Genomic DNA, 14,307 nt, shown 5'->3' with positions numbered 1-14,307 from the left:
AAAGCAGTGCTGACTGTCCCGAGTCAGACCCTGTCTCTCCAAATCTTGGTAGATCCTGTCCCTCAGAATCCCCTCCAGCAATTTACCCACCACTGATGTCAGACTCACCGGCCTGTAGTTTTCTGGCTTGTTTTTTGCTCCCCTTTTTAAACAAAAGGTACCACATTAGTGACTCTCCAGTCCTCCAGAACCTTACCTGTGGCCTGAGGTGAAGCAAAGATCTCTGCAAGGGCCTCCGCAATTTCTTATCCTTCTTCCCACAAGGTCCGAGAATCCACCAGGTCAGGCCCTGGGGATTTATCCACCTGAATGCACTTTAAGACCTCCAATCCCTCCTCCCTGCTAATCTGTATGTGGTCCAAGACAACACCACTCATAATCCTCATTTCCTTAGCTTCTATTATTTTCTCCACAGTAAAAACTGAAGAGAAATATTTATTAAAAAAAAGATGCGTGGGCCAAGTTTTTTTACACAGAGTGGTGGGTGCCTGGAATGTGCTGCCAGAAGTCGTGGTGGAGGCAGATATGAGAGAGGTGCTTAAGAGGCTTTTAGATAGGCACATGAATGAATAGGCACAAGGCAGGCACGGTAGTGTAGCGGTTAGTGTAACACTTTACAGCGCCAGGTTCAATTCTGGCCGCTGTCTGTAAGGAGTTTGTACGTTCTCCCCGTGTCTGCATGGGTTTCCTCCGGGTGCTCCGGTTTCCTCCCACATTCCAAAGACGTACGGGTTAGGAAGTTGTGGGCATGCTATGTTGGCGCCGGAGGCACGGCGACACTTGTGGGCTGCTCCCAGAACACTCTATGCAAAAGATGCATTTCACTGTGTGTTTTGATGTACATGTGACTAATAAAGAGATCTCTTATGTGCAGAGAATGGAGGGATATGAACTGTGTGCAGGCAGAAGGGATTAGGTGTCATTAGCTTAGTTAGTTTGGCACAACATTGTGGGCTGAAGGACCTGTTCCTGTGCTGTGCTGTGTTCTATGTACACCAGCCATGTACCACAATAACTCATGTTCATCGATTACATCTTACTATACTGCATCAACCCCCACCCCCCCAACTATCCTTCCAAGTGTGCTTAGTTATCCCTCCCTTCTCAAAGCCACATCAGAGGTCCAAGAATCTTGGGTGCCACCCTCCCGACCATTGGTGACATTTCTGGATGAGTAATCCAGAGGTCTGGACCACCAGCCCAGAGCTCTGATTGAAATCTCACCACGGAAGCTCTGGGACTGAATTCAGATTATAATCTGGAACTTGGAGAAGTATCAACAACTAGCGGGTAGAGCCACTGCCTCACATCTCCAGTGACCTGGGGTTCGGTCCCGACCTCCCTGTGACCGCATGGGTTACCCCCGGGTGCTCCAGTTCCCTCCCACATCCCATCAGTAGTTTGGTCACTGTGAGTTATCCCTCCTGTGTTGTGTGTTAGTTGAGTTGTAGAATCTAGGGGAGTGTTGATGGGAATGGGGGTGGGGGGAGAATAAAATGGGGTGAGTGGAGGTGAGTGCTTGATGGATTACATACAGCTGCTGGGCTGTAGGGCCTGTCTCCAAGCTGCTGACTCTATGACTAATTAATCCGATTAATGATGACCACAGCAAAATAATGACCGGATTATTGTAAAATTCCACCTACTGACGGCTTTCAGGGAAGGATATCTGTCATCCTTACCTGCTCTGACCTACAGTATACGTGACTCCAGGCTGATTGGGTTGACTCTTGACTACACCCTGCACTCTGTAGTAGGCAGCTCCCCACCACATTCTCAGGGATTAATTAGGGATGGTCTATAAATGCTGGCCTTGCCAGCGATACCCAGAACCGAGTATCAGCCTCACAACAACCGCCCTCCTCCTCCCCTCGGCTGCTACACCCATCGAGCAGAGCCAATATGCACAGTCGTGATCCCAGACAAATTAAACCAACCATGAGGGGCACTACAGGCATCAGTGCAAGGTGAGGGGGGGAAGATTTAAAGGGGACCTGAGGGGCAACATTTTCACACGGAGGGTGGTGGGTGTATGGAACGAGCTGCCAGAGGAAGTGGTAGAGGCGGGTACAATTACAATGTTTATAGGACATTTGGACAGGTACATGGATAGGAAAGGTTTAGATGGATATGGCCAAATGCGGGCAAATGGGACAAATTGAATGGACCTCTTGTACAATAAAATGGACTCTTGACCACACAATCTACCTCGTTATGGCCTTGCACCTTATTGTCTGCCTGCACTGCACTTTCTCTGTAACTGTAACACTTTATACTGCATTCTGTTATTTTCCCTTGTACTACCTCAATGCACTAATGTGATGAAATGATCTGTATGGATGGCATGCAAAACAAAGTTTTTTGCTGTAGCTCGGTATATGTGACAGTAATAAACCAATTTACCAATTTAACTCAAGTAAGCAACTTGGTCAGCATGGAGAGATGGGCCAAAGGGTCTGTTTCCATAATCACACAGTCAAATATCTTGTTCATTAGTTGTGCTGACACATTTAATTCCCTGTATGTCCTATCTCACACCGTCCTTTCCACATCACACCCTCACTTGCCAATCTTCATGCACACTCACTTAAGCAACCTTTTGGTTTTAAAATTCTTCCCCTATTCCCTGGCCCTGCCAAGGCTACAACCTCCTGCACCGAGACCTCTGTGCTGTACCACTCCCACCTCTAATGCAAGCCTGAACTTGTCACTCCATCCTTGGCAGCTGTGCCTAAACATCTGGCCTGTTGCTCATCCTCCATTACTGCCACCCCACCGCCGGCAGCTTCAGGCTCCCGAATTTACAGTTCTCTTTAAAACCTCCCTTTTCGGTCATCTCCCACTGTGGCTGATAATGCTTTGCGAAGCATCTCGGAACACTTTATTCCATTAAAGGAGCTGTACAAGGTGTTGTCCTGAGTAAGGTTATGGTCACGACACAGAAGGAACAGGTGTCAGCACCAGAGAAGGTGCAGAGGAGATTCCTGAGGCCACTGCCAGGACTGGAGTAGGCTGGTGTTGTTTTCTTTGGAACAACTGAGGGGAGAATTAATCAAGGTGCATAAAATTATTAGGGGTCTAGACAGAAAAGAATGGAAATACCTCTCTCCCAGAGGGTCAAAAACCAGGGGCTGGTATATAAAGTAAGAAGAGTTAAAGGTGAGAAGACAAGAAATTATTTCACCCAGATGATGATGTGGGCCTGGAACTGAGTGGTGGAGGCAGGAACTCTCATCAGATTTAAACGGTACTGATGTAAGTTGGTAAATTCATTTATTATTGTCACATGTACCGAGGTACAGTGAAAAACTTTGTTTTGCATGCCATTCATACAAATCATTTCATCACATCAGTGCATTGAGGTAGGACAAGAGAAAACAATAACAGAATGCAGTATAAAGTGTTACAGTTACAGAGAAAGTGCAGTGCAGGCAGACAATAAGATGCAAGCCCATAACGAGGTAGATTGTGAGGTTAAGAGTCCATCTGATCGTACTAGGAAACTGTTTAATAGTCTTATCACAGCAGGATAGAAGCTGTCCTTGAGCTTGGTGGTACATGTTTTCAGGCTGTTATATCTTCTGTCTGATGGAAGTGGGGAGAAGAGAGAATGTCCGGGGTGGGAGGGGTCTTTGATTATGTTGGCTGCTTTACCGAGGCAGCGAGAAGTGTAGAAAGAGTCCATGGAGGGGAGGCTGGTTTCCGTGACGCGTTGAGCTGCATCCGCAACTCTCTGCGGTCTCGGGCAGAGCAGTTGCCGTATCAAGCCACGATGCATCCAGATAGGATGCTTTCTATGGTGCATCTATAAAAATTGGTGGGTCAAAGGGGAAATGTGCAAAGCTTTGCACCCAGTGCGGGATGTGAGTTTGGTGGATGGACTCCTTCTCAATGGACACAGGCAACCAGAAGGGAACCTTCCTGGTGGTACTCTCCCTGTGATTCTGTAAAAGCAGGTTGTTGTTCATCCACACCCTACTACCGTCAGGATGCCTGTGAAACCAGGTTTTAGATCAGATTCAGATCAGGTCAGATTCAGATCAGATTAGTTTATTGTCATATACACCAGGGTACAACGAATTTCCTTGCTCACTTGAAGCTCACAGAGTAAACAGTATACAATAAATACAATACAAAACAGTGCAAAGATTGTCGTGCAATCTGAAGTAGTGCAAAATGAAACGCTGAAGTGACAATAATGGAATAACTGCAAGAGGTAGCGTTAGCAGTCCAAAAACGTGGCAGCACCACCAGGAAGGGGATGTGAGAGAGGTGATTAGTTCAGGAGTCTGTTCGCAGTGGGGAAGAAGCTGTTCTTCAGTCTGGATCTCCCAGCTTTCAATCTCCTGTATCTTCTCCCACAAGGTAGAAGAAAGATAAGGGAAGGGCCAGGATGGCTCAGAATCTGCCGGTTTGTTTTGAGTCACTGTCATATGCACAACTGTAAAACTTACTTGCAGCAGCATCACAGGCACACAGCATCAGAGACACAACATTCACAAGAAAAGCATAAATTAAACATAAATTATACAAGAAAGGACATAATTAGAACAAAAAAACAAAGTCCATTGTAGTAAGATAAGATCTCTTTATTAGTCACATGTACATTGAAACACACAGTGAAATGCATCTTTTTGCGTAGAGTGTTCTGGGGGGCAGCCCGCAAGTGTCGCCACGCTTCCAGCGCCAACATAGCATGCCCACAACTTCCTAACACGTACGTCTTTGGAAGGTAGGAGGAAACCGGAGGACCCAGAGGAAACCCACACAGACACACGGGGAGAACGTACAAACTCCTTACAGACAGCGGCCGGAATTGAACCCGGGTGGCTGGTGCTGTAATAGCGTTACGCTAACCGCTACACAAAGTGGTCATAGTGTTGCTAAACTGTAGTGATGAGGGTTGTGCCGGTTGGTTCACAAACTGAATGGTTGAAGGGAAGTAGCTGTTCTTGAATCTGGTGGTGTAGGGACTTCAGGCTTCTGTACCTCCTGCCTGATGGGAGCTGTGAGAAGATGGCACAGCCCGGATGGTGGGGATCTTTGATGATAGATGTTTATCTATGGGCCAACATTTACCCTACATTCAGTGTCTCTGAACAGATCATCAGGTCACCGACCACAATGCTGTATTAATTGACACATTTCCCCACATTAGTAACCACTCCTCAAAAGGGCTTTTGGACATTTTGTAGGGAGGGTGAAGGTGTTGGAAGGTGCATGGATATTTTTACATATGGAACCAAATGCCACAAACCTTCTTGAAGATTAATCAACTCACTTCCTGGCCATGCATTACCAACCCTGTAGGATTAATCTAGAATTTCCCAGGAACTGAAGATTAGTCTCATGGAAACCCCTGTGGACAATCGGAAGGGTCTAAGATAGGAGTCTAGGAACGGGATAGTGCAGGAGGTTATAGGAACCAGAGTTCTCATCATTACAACAGAGTCTATATTTCAAAACCCCTTCAGAGGCTATAAAGAGTTTTGAGATGTCCTCAGGTGGTGCCACCAACAGAGGTTTATAGCAGAGACTGAGGCCATTCAGCCCATCATTTCTATGCCAGCTAATGAAGAGCAGCTGAGACCAAACCCCCGAGTTCTTGGTCAGTTGCTCTATAGGTTACAGCTCTTAAGATGATCAGCGACTTCTTCCTGAATGTGGCGAAGGTTTCTGCTTCCACTGCGTTGACAGCCAGTAACTCCCAAACCCACACCAGCCTCGGAATTATTATCCTCAGCTCCCGTGTGCAGGGCCTTTCCCTTACACGTGTGAAAGTGCTTGGTTTTTAAGCGGCTTAGTTAGAAAACAAATGTGTTGCCAAATGTTCAGACAGGTGGGCTCAGGACAGACCCAGCTTGTTTCACCACAGTCCCACGCACGTCAAGAGCTCTCTGCCTCGTTCCCCTGCTGTCTTTTGTTCTGTTGAACCACCTGGCACCAAATGTTTGTCCTGGTTAGTAGCCTGCAGAATAAATCGGTAAGTTCCTTGCAGTGTAGCAGAGGATGGTGCCTGTCAGCTGTTGTGAATTTCCTTTGATATTTGCTGTTAGTTTTACCTTTTACAGATAGTCTGGACACCGATAGCCCTGAGGTACCACACTGACCCACCAACACCCTGCACCACACTGCCTCTCGTGCCTGAAGCAAAACCATGGGCAGGGAAGGGGTGGTGGGTAACCGTGGTACCTCAGGGCTATTGGTGTCCAGCCAGCTCAATGTCCCATCAGCCAGTGATCAGGAGGCTGGATGAGACTTGCAGCCACAGCCCTATCTGCTGCTCAGGCAGTTTCCTTTAAAGCAAGGAACAGCCTACAGGGTCTACAAAGAATTAGAGTTCAAGTTCATTATTGGCATACATACGCAGGGTATAGATGCCATGAAAATTAGCTTTTTTTTGCAGTGGGACAAACATGTTAGCAGAAAATTAAATTAACATAAATTATACATAATTTACACAGGGAGAGAGAATCTGTGATCCAAATTATAATGTGATCTATTAGAGATGGTGATTCCTTTTAACCCAGAAGATACAGTTAGTGGAGGATAGTTTCATAGCACAAATAGTACAAAATCAATTGTAGCTGCTTATGGGTTGTGGACACAGCTCAGCACATCACAGAAGCCAGCCTCCCCTCCATGGACTCTGTCTACACTTCTCACTGCCTCGGTAAAGCAGCCAACGTAATCAAAGACCCCACCCACCCCGAACATTCTCTCTTCTCCCCCTCCCATTGGGCAGAAGATATAAAAGCCTAAAAGCACGTACCACCAGGCTCAAGGACAGCTTCTGTCCCGCTGCTATAAGACTATTGAATGGTCCCCTAGTATGATAAGATGGACTCTTGACCTCACAATCTACCTTGTCATGGCCTTGTACCTTATTGTCTGCCTGCACTGCACTTTCTCTGTAACTGTAACACTTTATTAGTATGAAGGGGTCACAGAATCACCCTCAGAGGAAGGATGGCAGGCTGAGTCTCTCCCCTCCCTACCTCAAGAATAGTGAGCTTTTATCTGTGCATTTGTATATATACAACACCATCCACGGCTTCCCTGACTCAACGGGACAGGGTCTTCACCACCATTTGCTCAGCCTAATTCCAAAGTCCATGTTCCCTCAGCTGGGTTCCTAACCACCAGCCCCCAAAACCGGAACCTATTCTACACCTTGCCCGGTGTCCCCTGCAACCTTCACAACCAACGAAGTGCTGTTGCTATGGAGGAAATGCGGCACAGCAAGATCCCACAAAGAGCAAGGTTATAACATCCAACTCGCCTCTTTTTATGATGATGGTTGAGGAGTTAAAACATTGGGCCCAGGAAGATGGAATGGAATCTTCAAAGTTTCACCCCAGAGGGAAGGCTGATGTCTCATCAATACCTCAGCACAAACTGCACCTTGTGTTCAAGTGCCTGAAATGGGAATGGAACCCACAACCTTCTGACTCAGTGGGACAGAGCACAAGGGCTTAATCGCATGAGATAGCTGACTCAGAGGGGTCACTGGAAGCCACCCAGCTCTGTAGAAACCTTAAAGGAACACACATGTAACTTTTTATTCTGACCCATTCCCTCTGACAGAGCTGACTAGATGACTAAGTGAAGTTGAACCAGACCCAAGTCCCACCAGGAATATTCTTCACTGATCCTTCTTGGATTTGTAACAGGAACACAAGCTAACATGAACACAGCACATCAGTCTGGGGTGTGGTACTTCCAAGTGAAGGAGCGAGAGTTATTTATGAACAATTCGTACTGATGAATTGACAGTTAGATTTGGAGACACAGGAGACAGCAGATGCTGGAATCTGGAGCAACACACAATCTGCTGGAGGAGCTCAGCGGGTCGAGCAGCGTCGACAATTCCCTTCTCTCCCCCACAGATGCTGCCCGACCCGCTGAATTCCTCCAGCAGTTTGTTTGTTGCAGTTGAGTTAGATTGTATGTGTTAAGAGAGAGGAAATGGAAGACTGTCACATCGATAGCATCCTCCACAAACTGGCCATCCCAATTTCCCACCAATTAAGTACTTTTGCATGCTTTTCTAATGCACAGCAAGATCCCACAAACAATAATGCAACACCGCGTCAGGCTAACCTGCTTTAGGTGACATTGGCTGGGGATGATTGTTGGGAAAATTAATACTGTTAGATCTACATCCTACTGAGGGCTTCAGTTTAACATTTTTATCAAAATGATGGTACCTCTAACACTGTGGCATTCCCACCGTGGGGGATTATCAAGACCAATAGTGGTGGACAAGATCGCATCTCACTCACACTGGGTGAATAGAATCTGTTAAAGGTGTTCCCAGATAGAATCTCCCAAGGTATCTGCTCAAGATTTCTCTTCAAGATATGCCCACCTTGAAGAAGGTTTTCTCCGCTCTTTCGAGGGGAGTTCTGTGAGGGAAGTCCATGTTACTGTTGTGGTTAGAAGAGGTGAAGAGAGATGGAAGGGGTGAGAATTGAATGAAGGTCCAGAGTTTTAAAACGGAGCCATAGTCTAAACAGGGGATGAGGGGGTGGTGGGGTGGTGGTGGTGGGTGCGGGGGGTTTGGGGGGGAGCTGGGAATACAAGGAGAGCGAGCTACAATATTCATCCAAGCGCTCTGTTCCAATTTAGATACTGGCTTCAACACAGCTTTTCTACAACCAAGTGGGCAGAGGACAAGGGATTCCTGCCTCCAGACAAACGGCAGCAATGCTACACTGCAGTCACGCCAGAGGATGTAGCCACGCGGCTGGGTAAGACGGGTCTTTCTGTGCTCAACATTACTGCTTCCCTACACAACATTGGCCTCAGCCCCACCAATCTGTGCAGCCTCTTACACATCCCTGATCTCCTCAGCTCTTCCATGCCAGCTCTCTCTAAATCTCCCTGCCTCCTTACAAACCTCCTAAGATTTTGGTCGTCTGCACTAATCTCCCCAACAGAGCTCAACTCAAATTTTATTTGAATAATTGAGCTGTTTTATGGTGTTTAAGGGCTTGATAAAGGCAGGTTGTTAGCTGGTTCATCACTGGGGCAACACAGTGGCACAGCTAATGGAGCTGGTGCCTCACACCTCCACCACAGGTTCGATCCCGACCTCAGGTGTTGTCTGTGTGGAGTTTGCACGTTCTCCCAGTGACCGCGTGGGTTTCCCCCCAGGTGCTCCGGTTTCCTCCCACATCCCAACTACATGTGGGTCAGTGGGTTAATTGGCCGCTGTAAATTGCCCCCAGTGTGTGGGTGAGGGGTAGAATATGGGGGGGAGTTGATGGGAACAACACACAAAATGCTGGAGGGACTCAAGTGGGTCAGGCAGCATCTATGGGGGGAAATGGACTGTTGACATTCTGGGTCGAGACCCTTCATCTGGACTGCTGGAGTTGATGGGAATGTGGGGAGTGCGTAGGATTAACGTGAATGCGTGCTGGATGATCAGAACAGACTAGGTGGGCGAAAGAGCCTGTTACTGTGAAGTATGGCTCTCTGACTGGAAAGGAAATCTAAACTGCCAGTGTGGTTGCCTCAGTGTTGTTGCCCCAGAGTACTGGCTGACAGGCCTTGGTGGGCAGGCCAGTGTCAGTGACAGTGGCCCAGGAGGTAAGTGCACCACAGAAAGCATCCTATCTGGATGCATCACGGCTTGGTACAGCAACTGCTCTGCCCGGGACCGCAAGAAACTGCAGAGAGTTGTGGACACAGCCCAGCACATCATGGAAACCAGCCTCCCCTCCATGGACTCTTGTCTGTCCCTCTCGCTGCCTTGGTGAAGCAGCCAGCATAATCAAAGACCCCACCCACCCAGGTCATTCCCTCCTCTCCCCTCTCCCATCAGGCAGTAGATACAGGAGCCTGAGGGCACGTACCACCAGACTCAAGGACAGCTTCTGTCCCACTCTGATAAGACTATTGAACCTTTCCCTCACATGATGAGATGGACTCTTGACCTCATGATCTATGACCTTGCACCTTATTGTCTACTTGCAATGCACTTCCCTGTAGCTGTGACACTTTATTCTGTATTCTGTTATTGTTTTTACCCTGTACTACCTCAATGAATTGACCTGTACGATCGGTATGTACAAGTGACAATAATAAACCAATACCGATACCAATACACCAAAACCTGACTCACTAACACGGGAACGCGTTGGTCTCACTCACTGTGCAGGTGCCAACAACTTCACGTGAACTTGACCAAATCCTGGGCGGCAGAGGACTGAGGAAATCAGAATGGTTACCCACCCCTCAGTCACTACCCAGACACCGAGGGACCCCAGGATACAAACCAGGTCCAGGAAAGTGGTGCTGAGGTGGTAAATCAGCCATGGTCGAGTTCAATGACAGAACAGTCACAGGGGGCTGAATGGCCTACCCCTGCTTCTGTTACTTAAGTTCCAGTGCTGGAAGACCGCTGTCTATGTCAGCCAGTGAACTCTGCCACCTGGAAGGTGCGTATTTCCAAAATGTGATCTCTAAAGCACCTTACAGCCAATTGTGCACCTCGAGTCATGCAGCTCGGAAAGCAGGCCCTTCGGCCCAACTCGTCTGTGCTGGACCAAGATGTCTATCTGAGCTAGTCTCATTTGCCAGCGTTTAGCCCTTATCCCTCAAAATCTTTCTATCCATGTACCTGTCCAAATGTCTTTCAAACATTTTAATTGTACCTGCCCCTAACACTTCCTCTGGAAGCTCGTTCCAGATTTCCAATCACCTCTGTGTGAAAAAACTTCCCCTCGTCTCTTTTAAATCTTTCCCCTCTCAGCTTCTAGTTTTAGACTCCCCTACCCTGGGGGAAAGACTGGATAATGACAGAGAAGGAGGCCATTCAGCCCACTGGGTACAATTCCATCAGTCCCATTTCCTCCTCCTCCTATTCCTCTGCACCCCTGCACAGGCATCCATCAACTCCCCTTTGATTTTCCTGCACCTACCTACACCAAGGGCTGTTTAACTGACCCGCACGTCCTTGGGATGCGGGAGGAAACTGGAGCACCCGGGGGAAACCCATCCGGTCACAGGGAGAACGTGCAAACTCCACACAGACAGCACCGGAGGTCGGGATCGAACTCAGGTCTCTGGGGCTGTGAGGCAGCTGCAGTCAAGTATTCTTGAAGCGTAGTCACAGCGGTAATGAGCGAAAACACAGCAGCCGGGCTGTGCATAGCAAAGATCCCACAAACAGCAATGCAATAATGACGATGTTGTGGAACTGGTTTGATTGAGAGATCGGCCAGCGACTAATGCCAGCTGTTCTTGTTCGAAATAACGCCAAGTGATTTTTTCATGGTCTCGTGTGAGAGAAGGTGGGCGCCACGGTAATGACGTGTTCACGTGACACTGCCCGCACACCCACAGTGCTGCAGTGCAGCTCCAAACCGGGACGCTCTCACCGAGTCAGAAGGTTGTGGGTTCAAGTCTCTGGTGTGGTACTTGAACCCACAACCTCCTGAGTCGCTGAGAGCACTGACCAGTGAGGGCCAGCTGACGAGGAGGGGAGGGGACCGCAAGAATGGGGGAGGAAAATCAACTGCTCGCATCACACACCTCACACACCTATCTGAGGTTTCTTGCAGCGTTTAGCTGAGCCACCAGGTGGCAGTGCCCTTCACGGACTGGCCTCCAGCCATCTCACTTCCCACCGCAACCCAGGAGCAAGGAGAGAAGTTGAGAGAAGGAGAGAAGAGCCTTGGTCACGGCTCAGTGGTTAGCACTAAGGCCTCTGTGCCGGGAAGTTGTGGGTTGAAGTCTGTTCCCGAGTGGGAGCATAACTCCACGGCAGCACTGAGGGGAGTGCTGCACTGTCAGAGAAACAGTTCTGTCAAGGACTGCCCTGTTGGAGAGATTCTCCTGAGAGAGTGCTGCACTGTCACAGGGAGAGGTTGCTGTGAGGGAGCACTGCACTGTCGGAGAGGCAGTTCTAAGGGACGGCTATATTACAGCGGGATCAGTACGGAGAGAACACCGCACTGCTGGGCAGGATTCAGTGTCATTACACGTTTATGCCCCATGGCGTGATATCACCTGACACCTGGATCCATCTATCGCCTGCCAGCCCTTGCTCTGCCCCTTCATCTTTGTACACTGGCTCTCTCCCCTCAACCTTCCAGTCCAGATAAAGAGTCTCGACCCAAAACGTCAACAGTCCGTTCCCTCCACACCTGCTCCGTTCCCCCAGCTTTTTGTGTGTGGCTTCAGATCCCAGCATCTGCGGTCTCCTGTGGTCTCCGTGGATGATATCACTGTTTGTGGGAGCTTGCTGTGCACCTGTCAGCTGCCCTGTTGTCACATTGCAGTGTCCGACTGACGATATAAATGTGAGTGAAGGCCTGTGAATTTATTGTCCCTCAGTCATGAATAGAATGAGTCAGCACATTCAGGAGGGGCCATCTAGACCAGAGAGGTAAAGACCTGCACTCCCACAGAGCGACAGGGACGAGGCAGGAACTGCAGAGCATGTTTTGATTATGAAGTTCTTATTATCCAAATCTAATTTCACTTCTGCCTGTTGTTCATCCTGACTTCGATCACACCACTGTTGGTGGTTGTGCCTGCAGCAGCCTGAATCCCCTGTCTCTCTCTCCCTCTGTCTCTCTCCCTCTCCCCCTCCCTCTCTCTATCTCTCTCCCCTTCTCTCGGTCTCTCTCCCTCTCTCTTCCCCCCCCTCATTTGCTCTCCCCCTCTCATCCACTCCCTCCTCTCTCTCCCCACCTCTCCCTCTCTCCCCTCTCTCCCTCCCTTTCTCTTTCTTTCTCCCTCTCTCCACATTCCCCTCTCTCTCTCAGTTTTGATGACCGGTCCTGCTGTCTTCAGTGTTTGTCTGCAGGTCAAGGGTTCAAGTTCACTCCAGAGACAAGTGTGCAAGACTGATAGGCGAAGGGATGGTCACACTGTGGGAGGGGTGGTACTGAGGGAGGGCACACTGTGGGAGGGGCGTACTGATCTGGCTGCACTTCAGCCCGGCGGTTGGTTTACGGGCACCCGGTGCGGCGCAGGGCGGGGCACGCGGAGGATCTCTTGGTGGGTTTTCTGCTGGGCCTGGCCAAGCTGGCCATCCACGGGACGCGGCGGTGGGCAGCCAAGGGTTCCAGCCTGTTAGCCTGCCTGCCCGTCTTCCGCGCTTACGTGCGTGCACGAGTGTCTTTGGAACGGGAGCACACGGTCTCTCCTCGGGCGCCCTGGCTGAGTTCCGTGCTCGGTGGGCCCCTCAGGGGATCGCGTGTGTGTGACGAGACCGATGCGATTCTGGTATGAAGTGTTGTGTGCTGCGGTTGCGGGCGTAGTGTTGCACGGGTATTGGTTTTGGCCGGGTTGTTTTTTTTCTGTACTAGATGTAGCATGTTTGCTGTTGGTTGTTTTTTGTAGTGTTTTTTAACGAATAAACGTTTTGTACAAACAAAAAGGGGCAGTACTAATCTGGCTGCACTTCAGCCTGGCGCTGTTGGTTTATGGGCACCCGGTGCGGCGCGAGGCGAGGCATGCAGAGGATCTCCTGGTGGGTCTTCTGCTGGCCTGGCCAAGCTGGCCATCCACAGGATGCGGCGGCGGGCGGCCGAGGGTACTGGCCGGTCGGCCTTCCTGCCCATCTTCTGTGCTTATGTGCGCGCGGGTGTCTTTGGAACGGGAGCACGCGTCTCCGTGGGCGCCCTGGCCGAGTTCCGCGCTCGGTAGGCCCTCAGGGGATCGCGTGTGTCGTGGACGAGACCAATATGATTTTGATATAGAGTATGAGTGTTGCGGTGGGGGGCGTAGTGTTGCGTGGGTATTAGTTTTGCCTAGTTTCTTTCTGTATTAGATGTGCTGTATTTGATGTTGGGTGTTTTTGTAGTGCTTTTAGTGAATAAACGTTTGTAAAAAAAGGGCAGTACTGAGGGAGAGTGGTACTGTGGCAGTAGTGAGGGAGTAGTGCAGTAGTGAGGAGTGCACTGTCAGGGCAGTAGTGGGAGTGGCATGCAGTAGGAGGGAGTGCCGCACTGTCTGGGGGCAGTAGTGAGGGAGTGCACTGTCTGGGGCAGTGAGGGAGTGCGCACTGTCTGGGGGCAGTAGTGAGGGAGTGCCGCATGTCTGGGGGCAGTAGTGAGGGAGTGCCGCACTGTCTGGGGGCAGTAGTGAGGGAGTGTCGCACTGTCTGGGGGCGTAGTGAGGGAGTGCAGCACTGTCTGGGGCAGTAGTGAGGGAGTGCCACACCGTCTGGGGGCAGTAGTGAGGGAGTGCAGCACGTCTGGGGGCAGTAGTGAGGGAGTGCAGCACTGTCTGGGGGCAGTAGTCAGGGAGTGCCACACCGTCTGGGGCAGTAGTGAGGGAGTGTCG

At 49.7% G+C, this 14,307-nt stretch overlaps 1 protein-coding gene across 1 annotated transcript in view; it reads left to right on the top strand.

Moving 5' to 3' along the window:
• The window catches only part of numbl (NUMB like endocytic adaptor protein), a 134,845-nt gene that overhangs the window by 4,745 nt on the left and 115,793 nt on the right, over positions 1–14,307 (top strand). The window contains exon 3 of the mRNA XM_052044105.1: positions 8,632–8,753. Coding sequence (XP_051900065.1) covers positions 8,710–8,753 — 44 coding nt within the window. The 5' untranslated portion in view covers positions 8,632–8,709. The remainder of the gene's footprint in view (positions 1–8,631; positions 8,754–14,307) is intronic.

The sequence above is a fragment of the Pristis pectinata genome, chromosome 35, assembly GCF_009764475.1.
Source record: "Pristis pectinata isolate sPriPec2 chromosome 35, sPriPec2.1.pri, whole genome shotgun sequence".
Lineage (NCBI taxonomy): Eukaryota > Metazoa > Chordata > Chondrichthyes > Rhinopristiformes > Pristidae > Pristis > Pristis pectinata.
This window is presented reverse-complemented; position numbering and strand designations above follow the sequence as displayed.